General features: G+C 46.0%; 2 protein-coding genes across 3 annotated transcripts in view; one reads left to right on the top strand and one right to left on the bottom strand.

The window, feature by feature from the left end:
- ATP13A1 (ATPase 13A1) overlaps nucleotides 1-12,851 on the bottom strand; it is a 28,329-nt gene extending 15,478 nt beyond the window's left edge. The window contains exons 1-11 of one of the 2 annotated variants that reach the window (XM_086871488.1): nucleotides 12,464-12,851; nucleotides 10,721-10,810; nucleotides 9,992-10,182; nucleotides 9,537-9,609; nucleotides 8,839-8,994; nucleotides 7,578-7,647; nucleotides 6,496-6,602; nucleotides 5,932-6,061; nucleotides 3,851-3,906; nucleotides 2,638-2,764; nucleotides 2,125-2,262 (exon numbers count right to left, since the gene is read on the bottom strand). In XM_086871488.1, the coding sequence (XP_086727614.1) occupies nucleotides 2,125-2,262; nucleotides 2,638-2,764; nucleotides 3,851-3,906; nucleotides 5,932-6,061; nucleotides 6,496-6,602; nucleotides 7,578-7,647; nucleotides 8,839-8,994; nucleotides 9,537-9,609; nucleotides 9,992-10,182; nucleotides 10,721-10,810; nucleotides 12,464-12,745 (1,420 nt within the window). In that variant the 5' untranslated portion in view covers nucleotides 12,746-12,851. The remainder of the gene's footprint in view (nucleotides 1-2,124; nucleotides 2,263-2,637; nucleotides 2,765-3,850; nucleotides 3,907-5,931; nucleotides 6,062-6,495; nucleotides 6,603-7,577; nucleotides 7,648-8,838; nucleotides 8,995-9,536; nucleotides 9,610-9,991; nucleotides 10,183-10,720; nucleotides 10,811-12,463) is intronic. The other variant, XM_086871489.1, reaches the window with a different exon arrangement.
- Nucleotides 12,852-12,870: 19 nt separating this feature from the next.
- On the top strand, nucleotides 12,871-17,055 carry CHCHD5 (coiled-coil-helix-coiled-coil-helix domain containing 5). The gene is made up of 4 exons (XM_086871506.1): nucleotides 12,871-12,976; nucleotides 13,677-13,814; nucleotides 15,572-15,765; nucleotides 16,857-17,055. Coding segments are annotated over exons 1-4 (351 nt in total). The 5' UTR covers nucleotides 12,871-12,974; the 3' UTR covers nucleotides 16,874-17,055.
- Nucleotides 17,056-17,672: the final 617 nt, after the last annotated feature.

Genomic DNA, 17,672 nt, shown 5'->3' with positions numbered 1-17,672 from the left:
GGAAATGGGGAATTTTGGGGGGGAAAATGGGGGATTTTGGGGGAAAAATGGACAATTTTGGGGGGGAAATGGAGAATTTATGAGGGGAAAATGGGGATTTTGGGGGGAAAAATGAAGAATTTTGGGGGGGAAATGGAGAATTTATGAGGGGAAAATGGGGATTTTGGGGGGGTAAATGGAGAATTTATGAGGGGAAAATGGGGGATTTTGAGGGAAAAAATGGAGAATTTTGAGGGGAAATGGAGAATTTATGAGGGGAAAATGGGGGATTGTGAGGGAAAAATGGAGAATTTTGAGGGGAAATGGAGAATTTATGAGGGGAAAATGGGGGATTTTGGGGGAAATTGAGAATTTATGAGGGGAAAATGGGGGATTTTGAGGGGAAAAAGTGGGAATTTTTGGGGGGAAAATGGGGGATTTTTGAGGGAAAAAAATGGAGAATTTTGAGGGGGAAATGGAGAATTTATGAGGGGAAAATGGGGGATTTTGAGGGGAAAATGGGGGATTTTGAGGGAAAAAAGTGGGAATTTTTTGGGGGAAAAATGGGGGATTTTTGAGGGAAAAAAATGGGAATTTTTGGGGGGGAAATGGAGAATTTATGAGGGGAAAATGGGGGATTTTGAGGGGGGAATGGGAATTTTTGGGGGGGAAAAATGGGGGGTTTTTTTGGGGGGAAAAAATGGGGATTTTTGGGGGGGGGAATGGAGAATTTATGAGGGGAAAATGGGGGATTTTGAGGGAAAAAAATGGAGAATTTTGGGGGGAAATGGAGAATTTATGAGGGGAAAATGGGGGATTTTGGGGGAAAAATGGGGATTTTTGGGGGGGAAATGGAGAATTTATGAGGGGAAAATGGGGGATTTTGGGGGGAAAAATGGAGAATTTTGGGGGGAAAAATGGGGGATTTTTGAGGGAAAAAAATGGGGAGTTTTGGGGGGGAAATGGAGAATTTATGAGGGGAAAATGGGGGATTTTGGGGGGAAAAATGAAGAATTTGGGGGGAAATGGAGAATTTATGAGGGGAAAATGGGGGATTTTGAGGGAAAAATGGAGAATTTTGGGGGGAAATGGAGAATTTATGAGGGGAAAATGGGGGATTTTGAGGGGAAAAAGTGGGAGTTTTTGGGGGGAAAAATGGGGGATTTTTGAGGAAAAAAACAGGAATTTTGAGGGAAAATGGGGAATTCTGAGGGGAAAAATTGTGAGTTATGAGGAAAAATTGGGAATTTTGGGGGGAAAAATGGGAATTTTGAAGGAAAACTGGGAATTCTGAGGGGAAAAATGGGGAATTCTGAGGAGAAATTGGGAATTTTGTGGGAAAAAAACAAGAATTTTGAGGGAAAATGGGAAATTCTGAGGGGAAAAATTGTGAGTTCTGAGGAAAAATTGGGAATTTTGGGGAGGGGGGAAAAACGGGAATTTTGAGGGAAAATCGGAAATTCTGAGGGGAAAAAAATGGGGAATTCTGAGGGAAAATTGGGAATTTTGAGGGGAAAAAACAAGAATTTTGAGGGAAATTGGGAAATTCTGAGGGGAAGAATTTTGAGTTCTGAGGGAAAATTGGGAATTTTGGGGGGAAAAATGGGAATTTTGAAGGAAAACTGGGAATTCTGAGGGGAAAAATGGGGAATTCTGAGGAGAAATTGGGAATTTTGTGGGAAAAAAACAGGAATTTTGAGGGAAAATGGAAAATTCTGAGGGGAAAAATTTTGAGTTCTGAGGAAAAATTGGGAATTTTGGGGAGGGGAAAAAACCGGGAATTTTGAGGGAAAATTGGGAATTCTGAGGGGAAAAAAATGGGGAATTCTGAGGAGAAATTGGGAATTTTGTGGGAAAAAACCAGGAATTTTGAGGGAAAATGGGAAATTCTGAGGGGAAGAATTTTGAGTTCTGAGGAAAAATTGGGAATTTTGGGGAGGGGAAAAAACCGGGAATTTTGAGGGAAAATATGGAATTCTGAGGGGAAAAAAATGGGGAATTCTGAGGGAAAATTGGGAATTTTGAGGGGAAACAAAAAGGAAAAAAAAAAGGGAGAAAAGCTGGAACAACCCAAGCTCCTGTGGGAATCCCAGCCCGTCCCAAACAGGGATTTTTATCCCAAAAAAATTCCCAAAAAAAGCTCACAGAGCTTGGCCAGGGCGATGAGGGAGGTGTTGACGGCCAGGGAGAGCTCGATGGGCAACTCCGGGGGCACCACGGACGTGAGGATCAGGGCACATTCCAGGAACAGGCGGTACTGGTTCCGACGGGGATCCTTGGTGCCTGGAAACGGGAAAAAATGGGAAAAAACGGGATTAAAATGGGAAGAAACGGGATTAAAATGGGACAAAATGGGATAAAAATGGGATAAAATGGGATTAAAATGGGAGAAAATGGGGTAAAATGGGTTAAAAATGGGATAAAATGGGATCAAAAAGGGGAAAAATGGGATCAAAAAGGGGAAAAATGGGATCAAAAAGGGGAAAAATGGGATCAAAAAGGGATTTGAGAGGAATAAAAAGGAACCAGGACCGGGAAAAACGGGATCAAAACAGGAAAATCCTTCAGGACCGAGAATTTCCCGTCTTTCCCCCAAAATCTGAGCCAGAAATTCCCAATTTTCCCTCCGAGTTTGGCACAAATTCCCGGGATTCCCACCCTGGATCCAGACGTAGGCGGCGGCGGCGACGGCGAAGACGAGGAGGAAGAGGATGAAGATGAAGGTCTCCAGGTTGTTGGCCGTGACCCTCTTCACCCCAAACAGGATCGTCCGGAGCAGCTTTCCCTGGAAAAAACAGCCCCAGCTGCTGGAATTCCATGGAATTCTCTGGGAATTCCTTCAGAATTCCAGAGGGTCGTGGGGGGAAAAAACTCCAAAATCTCTTTGGAATTGGAGAGATTCTTTCAATTCCCACAGGATTCCTTAAAAAATCGTGGAATTCCTTCTAAATCCCAAAAAATTAATTAAAAAATCATGGAATTCCTTCTAAATCCCAGGGAATTCCTAAAAAAAATCATGGAATTCCTTCTAAATCCCACAGGATTCCTTAAAAAATCATGGAATTCCTTCTAAATCCTATGGAATTAATTAAAAAAATCATGGAATTCCTTCTAAATCCCACGGAATTAATTAAAAAATCGTGGAATTCCTTCTAAATCCCAGGGAATTCCTAAAAAAATCGTGGAATTCCTTCTAAATCCCATGGAATTAATTAAAAAATCATGGAATTCCTTCTAAATCCCATGGAATTCCTTAAAAATTCACGGAATTCCTTCTAAATCCCACAGAATTCCTTAAGAAATCATGGAATTCCTTCTAAATCCCAGAGAATTCCTAAAAAAAATCATGGAATTCCTTCCTAATCCCATGGAATTCCTTAAAAAAATCATGGAATTCCTTCTAAATCCCAAAAAATTAATTAAAAAATCATGGAATTCCTTCTAAATCCCATGGAATTCCTTAAAAAAATCATGGAATTCCTTCTAAATCCCATGGAATTAATTAAAAAAATCGTGGAATTCCTTCTAAATCCCACGGAATTAATTAAAAAAATCGTGGAATTCCTTCCTAATCCCTTCAAACGCACAGAATTCCTTCCAAACCTTTAAAAATTCCTTAAAAACCTGGGAATTCCTTTAAAAACCTGGGAATTCCTTAAAAAATCTGGGAATTCCTTAAAAGCCTGGGAATTCCTTTAAAACCTGGGAATTCCTTAAAAACCTGGGAATTCTTTAAAAACCTGGAATTCCTTAAAAACCTGGGAATTCCTCCCATTCCCGATCCGTATTTTCCTCCCCCTTCCCGAGCCCGGCATTCCCGAGCCCCCCCCGGTCCCCGGAATTCCCGGAATTCCCGGAATTCCCGGCTCACCTGGGAGGTGTTGAAGCCGGTGCGGAGGGCGAAGGCCAAGCACCCGTTATCCACGGCTGGGGAGGGAAAAATCCCGCTGGATCCGGGGAATTCCCGGGAAAACCCACTCGGAATTCCCGGGAAAACCCACTCGGAATTCCCGGGAAAATCCACTCGGGGAATTCCCGGGAAAATCCACTCGGGGAATTCCCGGGAAAACCCACTCGGGATTCCCGGGAAAACCCACGGGGAATTCCCGGGAAAACCCACTCGGAATTCCCGGGAAAACCCACTCGGAATTCCCGGGAAAATCCACTTGGAATTCCCGGGAAAACCCACTCGGAATTCCCGGGAAAACCCACTCGGAATTCCCGGGAAAACCCACTCGGAATTCCCGGGAAAACCCACGGGGAATTCCCGGGAAAACCCACTCGGGATTCCCGGGAAAACCCACTCGGAATTCCCGGGAAAACCCACTCGGAATTCCCGGGAAAACCCACTCGGAATTCCCGGGAAAACCCACTCGGGATTCCCGGGAAAACCCACTCGGAATTCCCGGGAAAATCCACTTGGAATTCCCGGGAAAACCCACGGGGAATTCCCGGGAAAACCCACTCGGAATTCCCAGGAAAACCCACTCGGAATTCCCGGGAAAATCCACTCGGGATTCCCGGGAAAACCCACTTGGGGAATTCCCGGGAAAAAATTCCCAGGAAATGTTGAGCAAATCCCGAGGAAATCCCAGGGAATTCCCTGAGAAAATCACAGGGGGAATTCCAGGAAATAACCCCGGGATTTCAGGGCGGGAATTTGGGAATTCCAAGCTGGGATTTCAGGAATTTCAGGGTGGGATTTTGGGCTGGGAATTTGGGAATTTCGGGCTGGGATTTTGGGAATTTCAGACCGGGATTTTTGGGAATTTCGGGCCGGGATTTTTGGGAATTTCAGGCTGGAATTTCAGGGAATTTCAGGGTGGGATTTTGGGAATTTTGGGCTGGGATTTTTGGGAATTTTGGGCTGGGATTTTTGGGAATTTCAGGGTGGGAATTTGGGAATTTCAGGGCTGGGAATTTGGGAATTTCAGGGCTGGGAATTTGGGAATTTCAGGCTGGGATTTTAGGGAATTTCGGGCCGGGATTTTTGGGAATTTCAGGTCGGGATTTTTGGGAATTTCAGGCTGGGATTTTTGGGAATTTCAGGCCGGGATTTTTGGGAATTTCAGGCCGGAATTTTGGGGAATTTCAGGTCGGGATTCCAGAGGGTTCCAGGCTGGGATCAGGGCTGGAATTTCAGGGAGTTTCAGGTCGGGATTTTGGGAATATCAGGCTGGGATTCCATGCTGGGATTTTGGGGATTTCAGGGAATTCCAGGCCAGGATTCCAGTGAATTCCAGGGATTCCAGGCCGGGATTCCAGTGAATTCCAGGGATTGGGGATTGCAGTGAATTCCCTGGATTCCAGGCTGAGATTCCAGGCCAGGATTTCAATGAATTCCAGGCCATGATTTCAATGAATTCCAGGCCGGGATTTCAATGAATTCCAGTGAATTCCAGGCCAGGATTTCAATGAATTCCAGGCTGGGATTTCAATGAATTCCAGTGAATTCCAGTGAATTCCAGGAATTCCAGGCCGGGATCCCAGTGAATTCCAGTGAATTCCAGTGAATTCCAGTGAATTCCAGGCCAGGATCCCAGTGAATTCCAGTGAATTCCAGTGAATTCCAGTGAATTCCAGGCCGGGATCCCAGTGAATTCCAGTGAATTCCAGTGAATTCCAGGGATTGGGGGTGAATTCCAGTGAATTCCAGGCCGGGATCCCAGTGAATTCCAGTGAATTCCAGGCTGGGATCCCAGTGAATTCCAGTGAATTCCAGTGAATTCCAGGCCGGGATCCCAGTGAATTCCAGTGAATTCCAGTGAATTCCAGGCCAGGATCCCAGTGAATTCCAGTGAATTCCAGGCTGGGATCCCAGTGAATCCCAGTGAATTCCAGTGAATTCCAGGCTGGGATCCCAGTGAATTCCAGTGAATTCCAATGAATCCAGTGAATTCCAAGCCAGGATCCCAGTGAATTCCCAGGATCCCAGGGACCGGGAGCACCCACGGCGGATCCCTGCGGCGGCGCGCGGGGGCGGGAGGTGTTGGATCACGCGGGTCCCTCCGAACAGGACGTGGAGCCGCCCGTCCGTCCCCACGTCCAGCACTCGCTCCGGGCTCAGCCCCTCCACTGGCTCCTGCAGGGATTTCCCATCATTCCCAAAAAACATTCCCACTTTTCCACCAATTCCCCAATTTCCCCAACTTTTTCCCATTTTTCCCCAATTTTTTCCCATTTTTCCCCCATTTTTTTCCATTTTTCCCCCAATTTTCCCCAATTTTTTCCCATTTTTCCCTCAATTTTTCCCCAATTTTTTCCCATTTTTCCCTCAATTTTTTCCCATTTTTTCCCCATTTCCCCCCAATTTTTTCCCATTTTCCCCCAATTTTTTCCCATTTTTTACCAATTTTTCCCCATTTCCCCCCAATTTTTCCTCGATTTCCCCCCAATTTTTTTCCTGTTTATTCCCATTTTTCCCCCCAGTTTTTTCCTGTTTTTCCCCAATTTTTTCCCATTTTCCCCTCCAATTTTCCCCCAATTTTTTCCCCATTTTTTCCCATTTTTCCCCACCTTCATCTGTGGCACAGACTCTCCTGTCAGCATGGCCTCGTCCACCACGCAGCGCCCGCGCAGCAGCAGGAGATCACAGGGCACCAAATTCTCCTGGGGGGAGCGGCCTGGGGGCACAAATTCCCAAAATTCCCAACAATTCCCAAAATTCCCCAGCCCAAACCCAAATTTCCGGGATTTTTCCCCAATTTTCTCCCATTTTTCCCCAACTTTTCCCCATTTTTTACCAATTTTTTCCCCATTTTTCCCCAATTTTTTCCCATTTTCCCCCCAATTTTTTCCCATTTTTTCCCCATTTTTCCCCAATTTTTTCCCATTTTTCCCCCATTTTTTACCATTTTTTTCCATTTTTCCCCCAATTTTCCCCAATTTTTTCCCATTTTTCCCTCAATTTTTTCCCATTTTTTACCCATTTTTTCCCAATTTTTTCCCCAATTTCCCCCCATTTTTCCCCAATTTTCTCCCATTTTCCCTCAATTTTTTTCCCATTTTTCCCCAATTTTTTCCCATTTTTCCCCAATTTTTTCCCATTTTTTCCCAATTTTACCCCAATTTTTTCCCATTTTTTCCCTCAATTTTTTCCCATTTTTCCCCAATTTTTTCCCCTTTTTCCCCAATTTTTCCCCAGATCCCAAAATTCCCGTTTTTCCCTTGATGTGGAGGAAAAGAACTTGGAAAAAGAAAAATTCAGGGAAGAGCAGCCCCCGGAATTTTGGGAATTTTGGGAATTTTGGGAATTGGGAGGGATGGGTGGAAAAACCAAAGAATTCCAAGGAAAAAAGAGGAAAACCCCGGTGATAAAACCCCCCCCAAATCCAACCCGGAATTCCTGCAAAAACCAGGAAAATTCCAAAGGGATCTCCGGGAAAAACGGGAATTCCACCTCAAAAATGGGGGAAAATCCCAATTTCTCAGGGATTTTTCCATGAAAAAATCTCCATTTTCAAGGTGTTTTCCACCCCAAAATTCCGGTTTTTGGGGCGTTTTCCATGGAAATTCCCGTTTTAAAGGAATTTTTCCATGAGAATTCCCGTTTTTCCATGAGAATTCCCGTTTTTCCACGGGAATTCCCGGTTTTTTACCGATGGAGACGACGTCCCCGGCCACGATCTCCTCGCTGGAAATCGGCCGCCACTTCCGGTTCCTGTAGACCTGGAATTCCCAAAAATTCCCCATTTTTGGGATGGAATCGGTGGGAAAAGGAACAAAAATTAATCCAAACCCCCCTCAAATCCCCATTTTTAACGGGAATCGTTGGGAAAATGATGGGAAAGGGGGGAAAAAACACCCAAAAATGTGAATTTTGGGACAAAATCAGCAGGAAAACCACGGGAAAAGGGAAAATAAATGGGGAAAAATTCCCAAAATCCACAAAAATCCGATTTCCCGGGAAAAAATCCACAAGAAAACGGAAAATAAATGGAAAAAAATATAAAAAAAAATCCTAAAAATTCGATTTCCAGGGAAAAAAATCCACAAGAAAACGGAAAATAAATGGAAAAAAATATCAAAAAAAATCCTAAAAATTCAATTTCCAGGGAAAAAATCCACAAGAAAATGGAAAATAAATGGAAAAAAGTTCCAAAAAATTCCTAAAAATCCAATTTCCAGGAAAAAAATCCACAAGAAAATGAAAAATAAATGGAAAAAAATTCAAAAAAAGTCCTAAAAATCCAATTTCCATGGAAAAGAATCCACAAGAAAATAGAAAATAAATGGAAAAAAGTTCCAAAAAATCCTAAAAATCCAATTTCCAGGGCAAAAATCCACAAGGAAACGGAAAATAAATGGAATAAAATTCCAAAAAAATCCTAAAAATCCAATTTCCATGGAAAAAATCCACAAGAAAATGGAAAATAAATGGAAAAAAGTTCCAAAAAATCCTAAAAATCCAATTTCCATGGAAAAAATCCACAAGGAAACGGAAAATAAATGGAATAAAATTCCCAAAAAAGTCCTAAAAATTCAATTTCCAGGAAAAGAATCCACAAGAAAATAGAAAGTAAATGGAAAAAATTCCAAAAAAATTCCTAAAAATCCAATTTTCAGGAAAAAAATCCACAAGAAAATGGAAAATAAATGGAATAAAATTCCCAAAAATTTCCTAAAAATCCAATTTTCCTGGAAAAAAATCCACAAGAAAATGGAAAATAAATGGAAAAAAAATCCCCAAAAAATCCTAAAAATCCAATTTTCCTGGAAAAACGCAAGAAAAAAATGGAAACCCAACGGTTTAAATCCCCCAAAATTCCAATTTTGGGGGCCAAAGCGGGGGGAAAAGCGCGAGGAAACGCTCCCAGAGGGGCGGATTTTGTGGGAAGGGCCGGAATTCCGGGTTTTTACCTGGATCATGAAGGGTTTGTTGCCCATTTTCCGGATCTCCGAGAGGTTCCGGAGCTGCTGCTGCACCAGGGAGGCCTCGAAAGCCACGAGCATGGAGAGGGTGAAGACGCTGTAGTACCAGAACTCGTCCAGGCACCACAGCCCCACGCAGAAAACCTGGGAAAATGGGGGAATTCCGGGATATTCCGGGATATTCCGGGATATTCTGGGGTTTCAGCTCAAAATTCCTGAAATTTCAGCCCAAAATCCCGGAAATTTCAGCCCAAAATCCCGGAAATTTCATGGGAAAAGAGAGAAAATTCATCCCAATCTTGAGCCAGAATTCCTGAAATTCCAGCCCAGGATTCCTGAAATTCCAGCCCAGAATTCCCCAAATTCCAGCCCAGAAATCCTCAAATTCCAGCCCAGAAATCCTCAAATTCCAGCCCAGAATTCCTCAAAATCCAGCCCAGAATTCCCAAAATTCCAGCCCAGAATTCCCACAATTCCAGAACAAAAAGGACAAAAATTACTCCTGAAATTCCAAGGAAAAGAAGAACCCAAAACTCTCCCAATCCAGCCCGGAATTCCCGTGGTTTTTACAGGAATGGGAATTTTCCCTGAGTTTATTCCCAATTTTTTAGCAGATTTGGGGATTTTTCCCAGGTTTTTATTCCCGAATTTGGGGATTTTTCCCGCTTTTCTTTCCCGGTTTTTACCTGGAAAACGAAGAACGGAGCCGTGGCTCTTTCCTTGAAAAGCTCCAGGAATTCCGGCACCACCATTTCCACCCTGCCAGGAGAGAATTCCTTGGAAAAACCTTGGAAAAACCTTGGAAAATCCTGATTTTCCACTCAAAATTCAATTATTTTTTTTTCCCCCTGGAATATTTTGGGGTATTTCCCTGAGAAATTTGAATTATTTTGGGAATATTTTCCCAAAAACGTTTTGAGGTTTTTTTTTTCCTGGAATATTCTGGGGATTTTTCCTGGGATATTTTGGGACATTTTGGAATATTTTCCCAGAATAATTTGAGGATTTTTTTCCCCAAAATATTTAAAATACTTTAGGAATATTTTGGGGATTTTTCCCAGAATATTTAAGACATTTTGGGAATATTTTTCCTGGGATATTTGAAGATTTTTCCCGGGATTTCCCCCCAGGAAATCCTCACTTGTTATTCCCGTATTTCCTCTCGGCCTCCCGGATTTCCTGCTCCTCTTGGAACCCTCTGGAATTCTGGTAGAATCCCAAGGGATGCTCCACGGGGAACGCCACGGGCAGGAATTGTTTTTTTCCATGGATTTCGTAGGAATATTTGATCTTCTGGAACTCGAAGCTCAGCACCTCCTGCCCATCTTCACCCTGGGGGGGAAAAAAAAAGGGAAAAATCCCAAATTTCCCAGTCCTGGAAAAATCTCCAGCCCGGATGGGGTGAAAATCCTGGAATTCCAAGGATTTCACGGGGAAAAATCCCCAAATTCCAACGTTTTCCCGTGGGGTTTAGCCTGAAATTCCCAGATTTTCACCCCATTAATTGGAAATTCAGGATGAATCCCAGCACAATTCCCAGATTTTCCCCATTTTTAGGGATGAATCCCAACACAATTCCCAGATTTTCCCCATTTTTTAAGATGAGTCCCAGCACAATTCCAGATTTTTCCCATTATCAGTGATAAATTCCATTGAATTCCCTGATTCCTCCCCATTAATTGGATTTTCAGGGCAAATCCCAAAATAATTCCCAGATTTTCCCCATTTTCAGGGTTAAAATCCATTGATTTCCCAGATTTTCCCCCATTAATTGCATTTCCAGGGACAAATCCCACCAGAATTCCAGGATTTTCCCCCATTAATTCCATTTTCTGGGATGAACCCCACCGGAATTCCCGGATTTCCTCACCTGTTCCCTGTGGATCGGCACCAATTCCACGGAGCCGTTGTTGGGGGTCGGCACCACCTTGGCCAGGGTGGCTTTTTGGGGACAGGGCTCCTGGGGAAAACAGCAGGAAAATCCCTTGGAATTCCCATTTTTTATGGCCTTAAAATCCCATCCTTACCCCTCAAATATTCCCTAATTTATCCCGTTAAAATCCCTTGGAATTCCCATTTTTTGTGGCCTTAAAATCCCATCCTTACCCCTCAAATATTCCCTAATTTATCTCTTTAAAACCCCTTGGAATTCCCATTTTTTTATGGCCTTAAAATCCCATCTTTACCCCTCAAATATTCCCTCATTTATCCCTTTAAAATCCCTTGGAATTCCCATTTTTTGTGGCCTTAAAATCCCATCTTTACCCCTCAAATATTCCCTAATTTATCCCTTTAAAATCCCTTGGAATTCCCATTTTTTTATGGCCTTAAAATCCCATCTTTGCACCTCAAATATTCCCTAATTTATCCCTTTAAAATCCCTTGGAATTCCCGTTTTTTTCCACCTTTAAAATCCCAGCTTTACACCCCAAGTATTCCATATTTTATCCCACATTTTAAGCTTTTAAAACCCCCCAGTTTTATATCCCATATCTCACATTCCCATATTCAATATCCCACTCTCCCCACGCTTTACATCCCAAAATGTAACGGTTTTTACAGAGTATTTTAACGCTTAATGTTTATCATTTAATGTTCTGCAAATTAATGCCCCAAATTCCCCCCAAACCTCAAATCCCCTCAGCCCCAAATCCCCCCCAAACCTCAAATCCCCTCAGTCGAATCTTTCCAACCCCAAATCCCCTCAGCCACAAAATCCCCTCAGTCCTTTCCCGCCCTCAGCCCCAAATCCCCTCAGTCCTTTCCCGCCCTTAACCCCAAAATTCTCCCCAAATCCCCTCAGCCCCAAATCCCCCCCAAATCCCCTCAGCCCCAAATCCCCCCAGCCCCAAATCCCCTCAACCCCAAATCCCAACCCCAAATCCCCTCAGTCCTTTCCCACCCTCAGCCCCAAATCCCCTCAGTCTTTTCCCGCCCTTAACCCCAAAATTCTCCCCAAGTCCTCTCAGCCCCAAATCCCCCCAACCCCAAATCCCAACCCCAAATCCCCTCAGCCCCAAATCCCCCCCAAATCCCCTCAGCCACAAAATCCCCCCCAAATCCCCTCAGCCCCAAATCCCCTCAGCCCCAAATCCCCTCAGTCCTAAATCCCCCTCAGTCCTTTCCCGCCCTCAGCCCCAAATCCCCCCCAAATCCCCTCAGCCCCAAACCCCCCTCAAATCCTTTCCCGCCCTCAGCTCCAAATCCCCTCAGTCCTTTCCCCCCCTCAACCCCAAATCCCCCCCAAGTCCTCCCAAACCCAAAATCCCCTCAGCCCTAAATCCTCAAAGCCCCAAATCTCCCCCAAATCCCCTCATCCCCAAACCCCCTCAGTCTTTTCCTGCCCTCAGCCCCAAATCCCCCCAACCCCAAATCCCCCTCAATTCTTTCCCGCCCTCAACCCCAGATCCCCTCAACCCCAAAATCCCCTCAGCCCCAAATCCCCTCAGCCCCAAATCCCCTCAGCCCCAAATCCCCTCAGTCCTAAATCCCCCTCAGTCCTTTCCCACCCTCAGCCCCGATCCCCCCCAAATCCCCTCATCCCCAAATCCCCCCTCGTCCCCGATTCCCCCGCTCCCCTCAGCGTTTCCCGCCGCTCCCTTCCCGCGCTCACCCTGTTGCAGCTGAGGGCGCACTCGGCGTGCACGGACCAGAGCCCGGCCAGCGCCGTCAGCAGCTGCAGAGCCGCGATGGCGCCGAGCGCCAACAGCGCCGCCTCGGGCAGCGCCGCCGCCTCCCCCGGCGCCCACAGGCGCGGCCCCCACAGCCACAGCCAGGCCGGGTAGAGGCCGGCGGCGAAGGGCAGCACGGTCCCGCGGAGCAGCCGCGGCCGCCGCCGGTAAAGCGTCACCGACGAGACCAGCTCGTCCTCGGGGGCCGCCGCGGCCGCCGCCATCTTCCCTTCCCCCTCGCTGCGCCGCTTCCGCTTTCGCTTTGGTTTCTGCGCAGGCGCCGAGCCCGAGCTTCCCGCCTCGGGGCCGCGCGCGCGCGCAGAGCGAGGGAAAACAGGAAGTGACGAAGAGGCGCGTGCGCACAGAGAGGGAGTGGCGGCAGTGAGGGCGCGGCGCATGCGCACGGCGAGGGAGTGGCGGAAGTGAAGCAGCGGCGGCGGAGCAGGAGGCGCCATGTGAGTGAGGGGCGGCGGGGCCGGCTCCTGTGCCCTCAGTGTCCCCTGGGTGTCCCCTCAATGTCCCCTCAGTGTCCCCTGGTGTCCCCTGGGTGTCCCTCGGTGTCCTCTGGGTGTTCCCCGGTGTCCCCTCAGTGTCCCCTGGTGTCCCCTGGGTGTCCCCTCAGTGTCCCCTCAGTGTCCCCTCAGTGTCCTCTCGGTGTCCCCTCGGTGTCCCCCGGTATCCCTGGCCCAGGGAGGTGCTCGCTGTCCCCTGATGACGTTGTCCTTGTGTCCCCGATGTCCGTTTGTCCATCCCTGATGCCTGTCTGTCCATCCCCAGTGAGGCTCTGTCTGTCAGTCTGTCCCCAGTGAGGCTCTGTCTGTCAGTCTGTTTCTCAGGGAGGGTCTGTCTGTCTGTCCGTCTGTCCCCAGTGAGGCTCTGTCTGTCTGTCAGTCTGTCCCCAGTGAGGCTCTGTCTGTCAGTCTGTTTCTCAGGGAGGGTCTGTCTGTCTGTCCGTCTGTCCCCAGTGAGGCTCTGTCTGTCTGTCTGTCCATCCCCAGTGAGGCTCTGTCTGTCTGTCCGTCTGTCCCCAGTGAGGCTCTGTCTGTCTGTCTGTCTGTCCCCAGTGAGGCTCTGTCCGTCTGTCCGTCCCCAGGGAGGTTCTGTCTGTCTGTCTGTCCATCCCCAGGGAGGTTCTGTCCGTCTGTCCGTCCCCAGGGAGGTTCTGTCCGTCGCCGCCGCTCTCTGTGGGCCGGAGCTGGAGCGTTTCGGTCGCTGCGTGGCCGCGAGCGCCGGGAGCTGGGCCCGGGATTGTCACCAACTGTCCCTGAGCGTCACCCGCTGCACCTCGCACCAGTGAGTGCCACAAACTGGGAGCACTGGGAGCACTGGGATTGTCCCTGAGTGTCCCTGAGCGTCACCCGCTGCACCTCGCACCAGTGAGTGACACAAACTGGGAGCACTGGGACCAGTGAGTGACACAAACTGGGAGCACTGGGAGCACTGGGATTGTCACCAACTGTCCCTGAGTGTCCCTGAGCGTCACCCGCTGCACCTCGCACCAGTGAGTGACACAAACTGGGAGCACTGGGACTGTCACCAACTGTCCCTGAGTGTCACCCGCTGCACCTCGCACCAGTGAGTGCCACAAACTGGGAGCACTGGGAGCACTGGGATTGTCCCTGAGTGTCCCTGAGCGTCACCCGCTGCACCTCCCTGGTTTTTCCTTTTTTTCCTTGTTTTTCCACGATTTTCCCCCATTTTCCCCCAATTTTCCCCAATTTTCCCCCATTTTTTGCCCATTTTTTCCCCAATTTTCCCCAAATTTCCCCCAATTTTTCTCCCATTTTTTTCCTGTTTTTTCCATGATTTTCCCCAATTTCCCCCCAACTTTCCCCCAATTTTTCCCCCATTTTCCCCCAATTTCCCCCCAATTTTCCCCCAATTTTCCCCCAATTTCCCCCCAATTTTCCCCCATTTTTCCCCCAATTTTCCCCAAATTTTCCCCAATTTTCCCCCATTTTTTCCCCATTTTTCCCCCATTTCCCCCCCATTTTTCCCCATTTTTTCCCCAATTTTCCCCCATTTTTCCCCCAATTTTTCCCAATTTTCCCCCCATTTTTCCCCCAATTTTCCCCAATTTTCCCCCATTTCCCCCCCAACTTTCCCTCAATTTTTCCCCAATTTTCCCCCAATTTTCCCCCATTTTTTCCCCCATTTTTCCCCCATTTTCCCCCAATTTCCCCCCAATTTCCCCCCATTTTTTCCCCAATTTTCCCCCAATTTCCCCCCAATTTCCCCCCATTTTTTCCCCAATTTTCCCCCAATTTTCCCCATTTTTCCCCCAATTTCCTCCATTTTTCCCCCATTTTTTCCCCAATTTTCCCCCATTTCCCCCCCATTTTCCCCCCCATTTTTCCCCCATTTTTCCCCCGATTTCCCCCCATTTTTCCCCCAATTTCCCCCCAATTTTCCCCAATTTTCCCCCATTTTTCCCCCAATTTTTCCCCAATTTCCCCCTGATTTTCCCCCAATTTTCCCCATTTTTCCCCCAATTTTTCCCCCAATTTTTCCCCATTTTTTCCCCAATTTCCCCCCGATTTTCCCCCAATTTCTCCCCGATTTTCCCCCATTTTTCCCCCAATTTTCCCCAATTTCCCCCCATTTTTTCCCCAATTTCCCCCATTTTTCCCCCATTTTTCCCCCAATTTTCCACAATTTCCCCCCATTTTTTCCCCCAATTTCCTCCATTTTTCCCCCATTTTTTCCCCAATTTTCCCCCATTTCCCCCCCATTTTCCCCCCCATTTTTCCCCCATTTTTCCCCCAATTTCCCCCTGATTTTCCCCCATTTTTCCCCCAATTTTTCCCCAATTTTTCCCCCAATTTTCCCCCATTTTTTCCCCAATTTCCCCCTGATTTCCCCCCAATTTTCCCCCATTTTTCCCCCATTTTTTCCCCCATTTTCCCCCCAATTTTCCCCCAATTTCCTCCATTTTTCCCCCAATTTTTCCCCCATTTTCCCCCCAATTTCCCCCATTTTTTCCCCCTGATTTCCCCCTGATTTCCCCATTTTTCCCCCTGATTTCCCCCCCTTTTCCCGCTCTTTCCCAGCCCCCTGGTGCGCCGGATCCGCCGGGATTGCTCGGATTCGCTGGCAGCGTTCGAGCGCTGCCTCCGGGCGCGGCCCCGGGACGCGGCCGCCTGCGGCCCCCAGGCCCAGCACTTCCTCAGCTGCGCCCACAGCGTCACCCGCCAGCATTCCCGGGATTCCAGCCCCGATCCCGGCCGGAATTCCACACCCGGAGGTGAGCGGGGGTCGCTGGGGGGCGGAATTCCGGGAGAAAAACGGGAAAAAAATTCCATTTTTATTCCATTTTTGTAACCAAATTCCTGCTCTGTGCCTGAATTCCATCCCAAAATTCCATCCCAAAATTCCATCCCAAAATTCCAGCTGGAATTCCAGCTCCGGGATTCCTTTGGAGTTGGAATTTCGGGATAAAAACGGGAAAAAATTCCATTTTTATTCCATTTTTGTAGCCAAATTCCTGCTCTGTGCCCGAATTCCAGCTCCAAATCCCATCCCAAAATTCCATCCCAAAATTCCATCCCAAAATTCCAGCTGGAATTCCAGCCCTGGAGCTGAATCCAGGATCCATTTGGAGTTGGAATTCCGGGAGAAAAACGGGAAAAATTCCATTTTTATTCCATTTTTGTCACCTGGTTCTTGCTCTGTGCCTGAATTCCAGCTCCAAATTCCATCCCAAAATTCCATCCCAAAATTCCAACCCCGGAGCTGATTCCAGGATTCCTTTGGAGTTGGAATTCCGGGAGAAAAACGGGAAAAAATTTCGATTTTTATTCCATTTTTGTCACCTGGTTCTTGTTCTGTGCCTGAATTCCAGTAAAATTCCAGCTCCAATTCCATCCCAAAATTCCATCCCAAAATTCCAGCTGGAATTCCAGCCCTGGAGCTGATTCCAGGATTCCTGGGAGCTGGAATTTTGGGAGAAAAATCAGAATTTTGGGATAAAAATCGGAATTTTGGGATAAAAATCTGGAATTTTGGGATAAAAAAATCGGAATTTTGGGATAAAAATTGGAATTTTGGGATAAAAAATGGGAATTTTGGGATAAAAATGGGAATTTTGGGATAAAAAATGGGAATTTTGGGATAAAAATTGGAATTTTGGGATAAAAATTGGAATTTTGGGATAAAAAATGGGAATTTTGGGATAAAAATGGGAATTTTGGGATAAAAATCTGGAATTTTGGGATAAAAATCGGAATTTTGGGATAAAAAATGGGAACTTTGGGATAAAAAAAATCGGAATTTTGGGATAAAAATTGGAATTTTGGGATAAAAATTGGAATTTTCTCTTTTTTTTTCCCTTTCCAGAGAATCCCTGCAATTAAAACTCCTCCGGAAAAGCCTCGGAACCTCCCGGAACCTTCTGGAATTTCCCCTCTGGAAAAGGGAATCCGGGATCCCGAATTTCCGGAACATTCCCGGAATTTGGATCCCAAAAATTGGAAAAAAAAAAAAAAAGAAAAATAAAAAAATTCCAGCGGGAATTTCCCCGGGAAGGGGCCAAAAATTGGGATTTTCCTTCTTTGTATTCCCAAATTTTCCTCCTTTTTATTCCCAACTTTTCTTCCTTTTTATTCCCAAATTTTCCCTCCTTTTTTCCCAAATTTTTCTTTTTTTATTCCCAAATTTTCCCTCCTTTTTTCCTAAATTTTTCTCATTTTTTTTCCACCATTTTCTCTCTTTTTATTCCAAATTTTCCCTCCTTTTTTCCCAAATTTATTCCAAATTTTCTCTCCTTTTTTCCCAATTTTTCCCAAATTTATTCCCAAATTTTTCTCCTTTTTTCCCAAATTTTTCTCTTTTTATTCCCAAATTTTCTCTTCTTTTTTCCCAAATTTATTCCCAATTTTTTCCTCCTTTTTTCCCAATTTTTTCTCATTTTATTCCCAATTTTTCCCTCCTTTTTTCCCAAATTTATTCCCAATTTTTTCCTCCTTTTTTTCCCAAATTTTTCTCATTTTTTCCCCATTTTCCCTCTTTTTATTCCCAAATTTTCCCTTTTTTCCCAAATTTTTCCTCTTTTTTATTCCAAATTTTCTCTCCTTGTTTTCCCAATTTTTTCTCCTTTTTTTCCCAAATTTTCCCTCTTTTTATTCGCAAATTTTCCCTCCTTTTTTCCCCAAA

This window comes from Cyanistes caeruleus, chromosome 35 (genome assembly GCF_971803275.1).
Source record: "Cyanistes caeruleus chromosome 35, bCyaCae1.hap1.1, whole genome shotgun sequence".
NCBI classification, from domain to species: Eukaryota; Metazoa; Chordata; class Aves; order Passeriformes; family Paridae; genus Cyanistes; species Cyanistes caeruleus.
This window is presented reverse-complemented; position numbering and strand designations above follow the sequence as displayed.

What these genes read in the sequence shown, in the direction of transcription:
- CHCHD5 (XM_086871506.1), top strand. An exon ending in ACCCGCTGCACCTCGCACCA is followed by an intron (nt 13,815 to 15,571) that starts GTGAGTGCCACA and finishes GCTCTTTCCCAG; the next exon opens with CCCCCTGGTGCGCCGGATCC.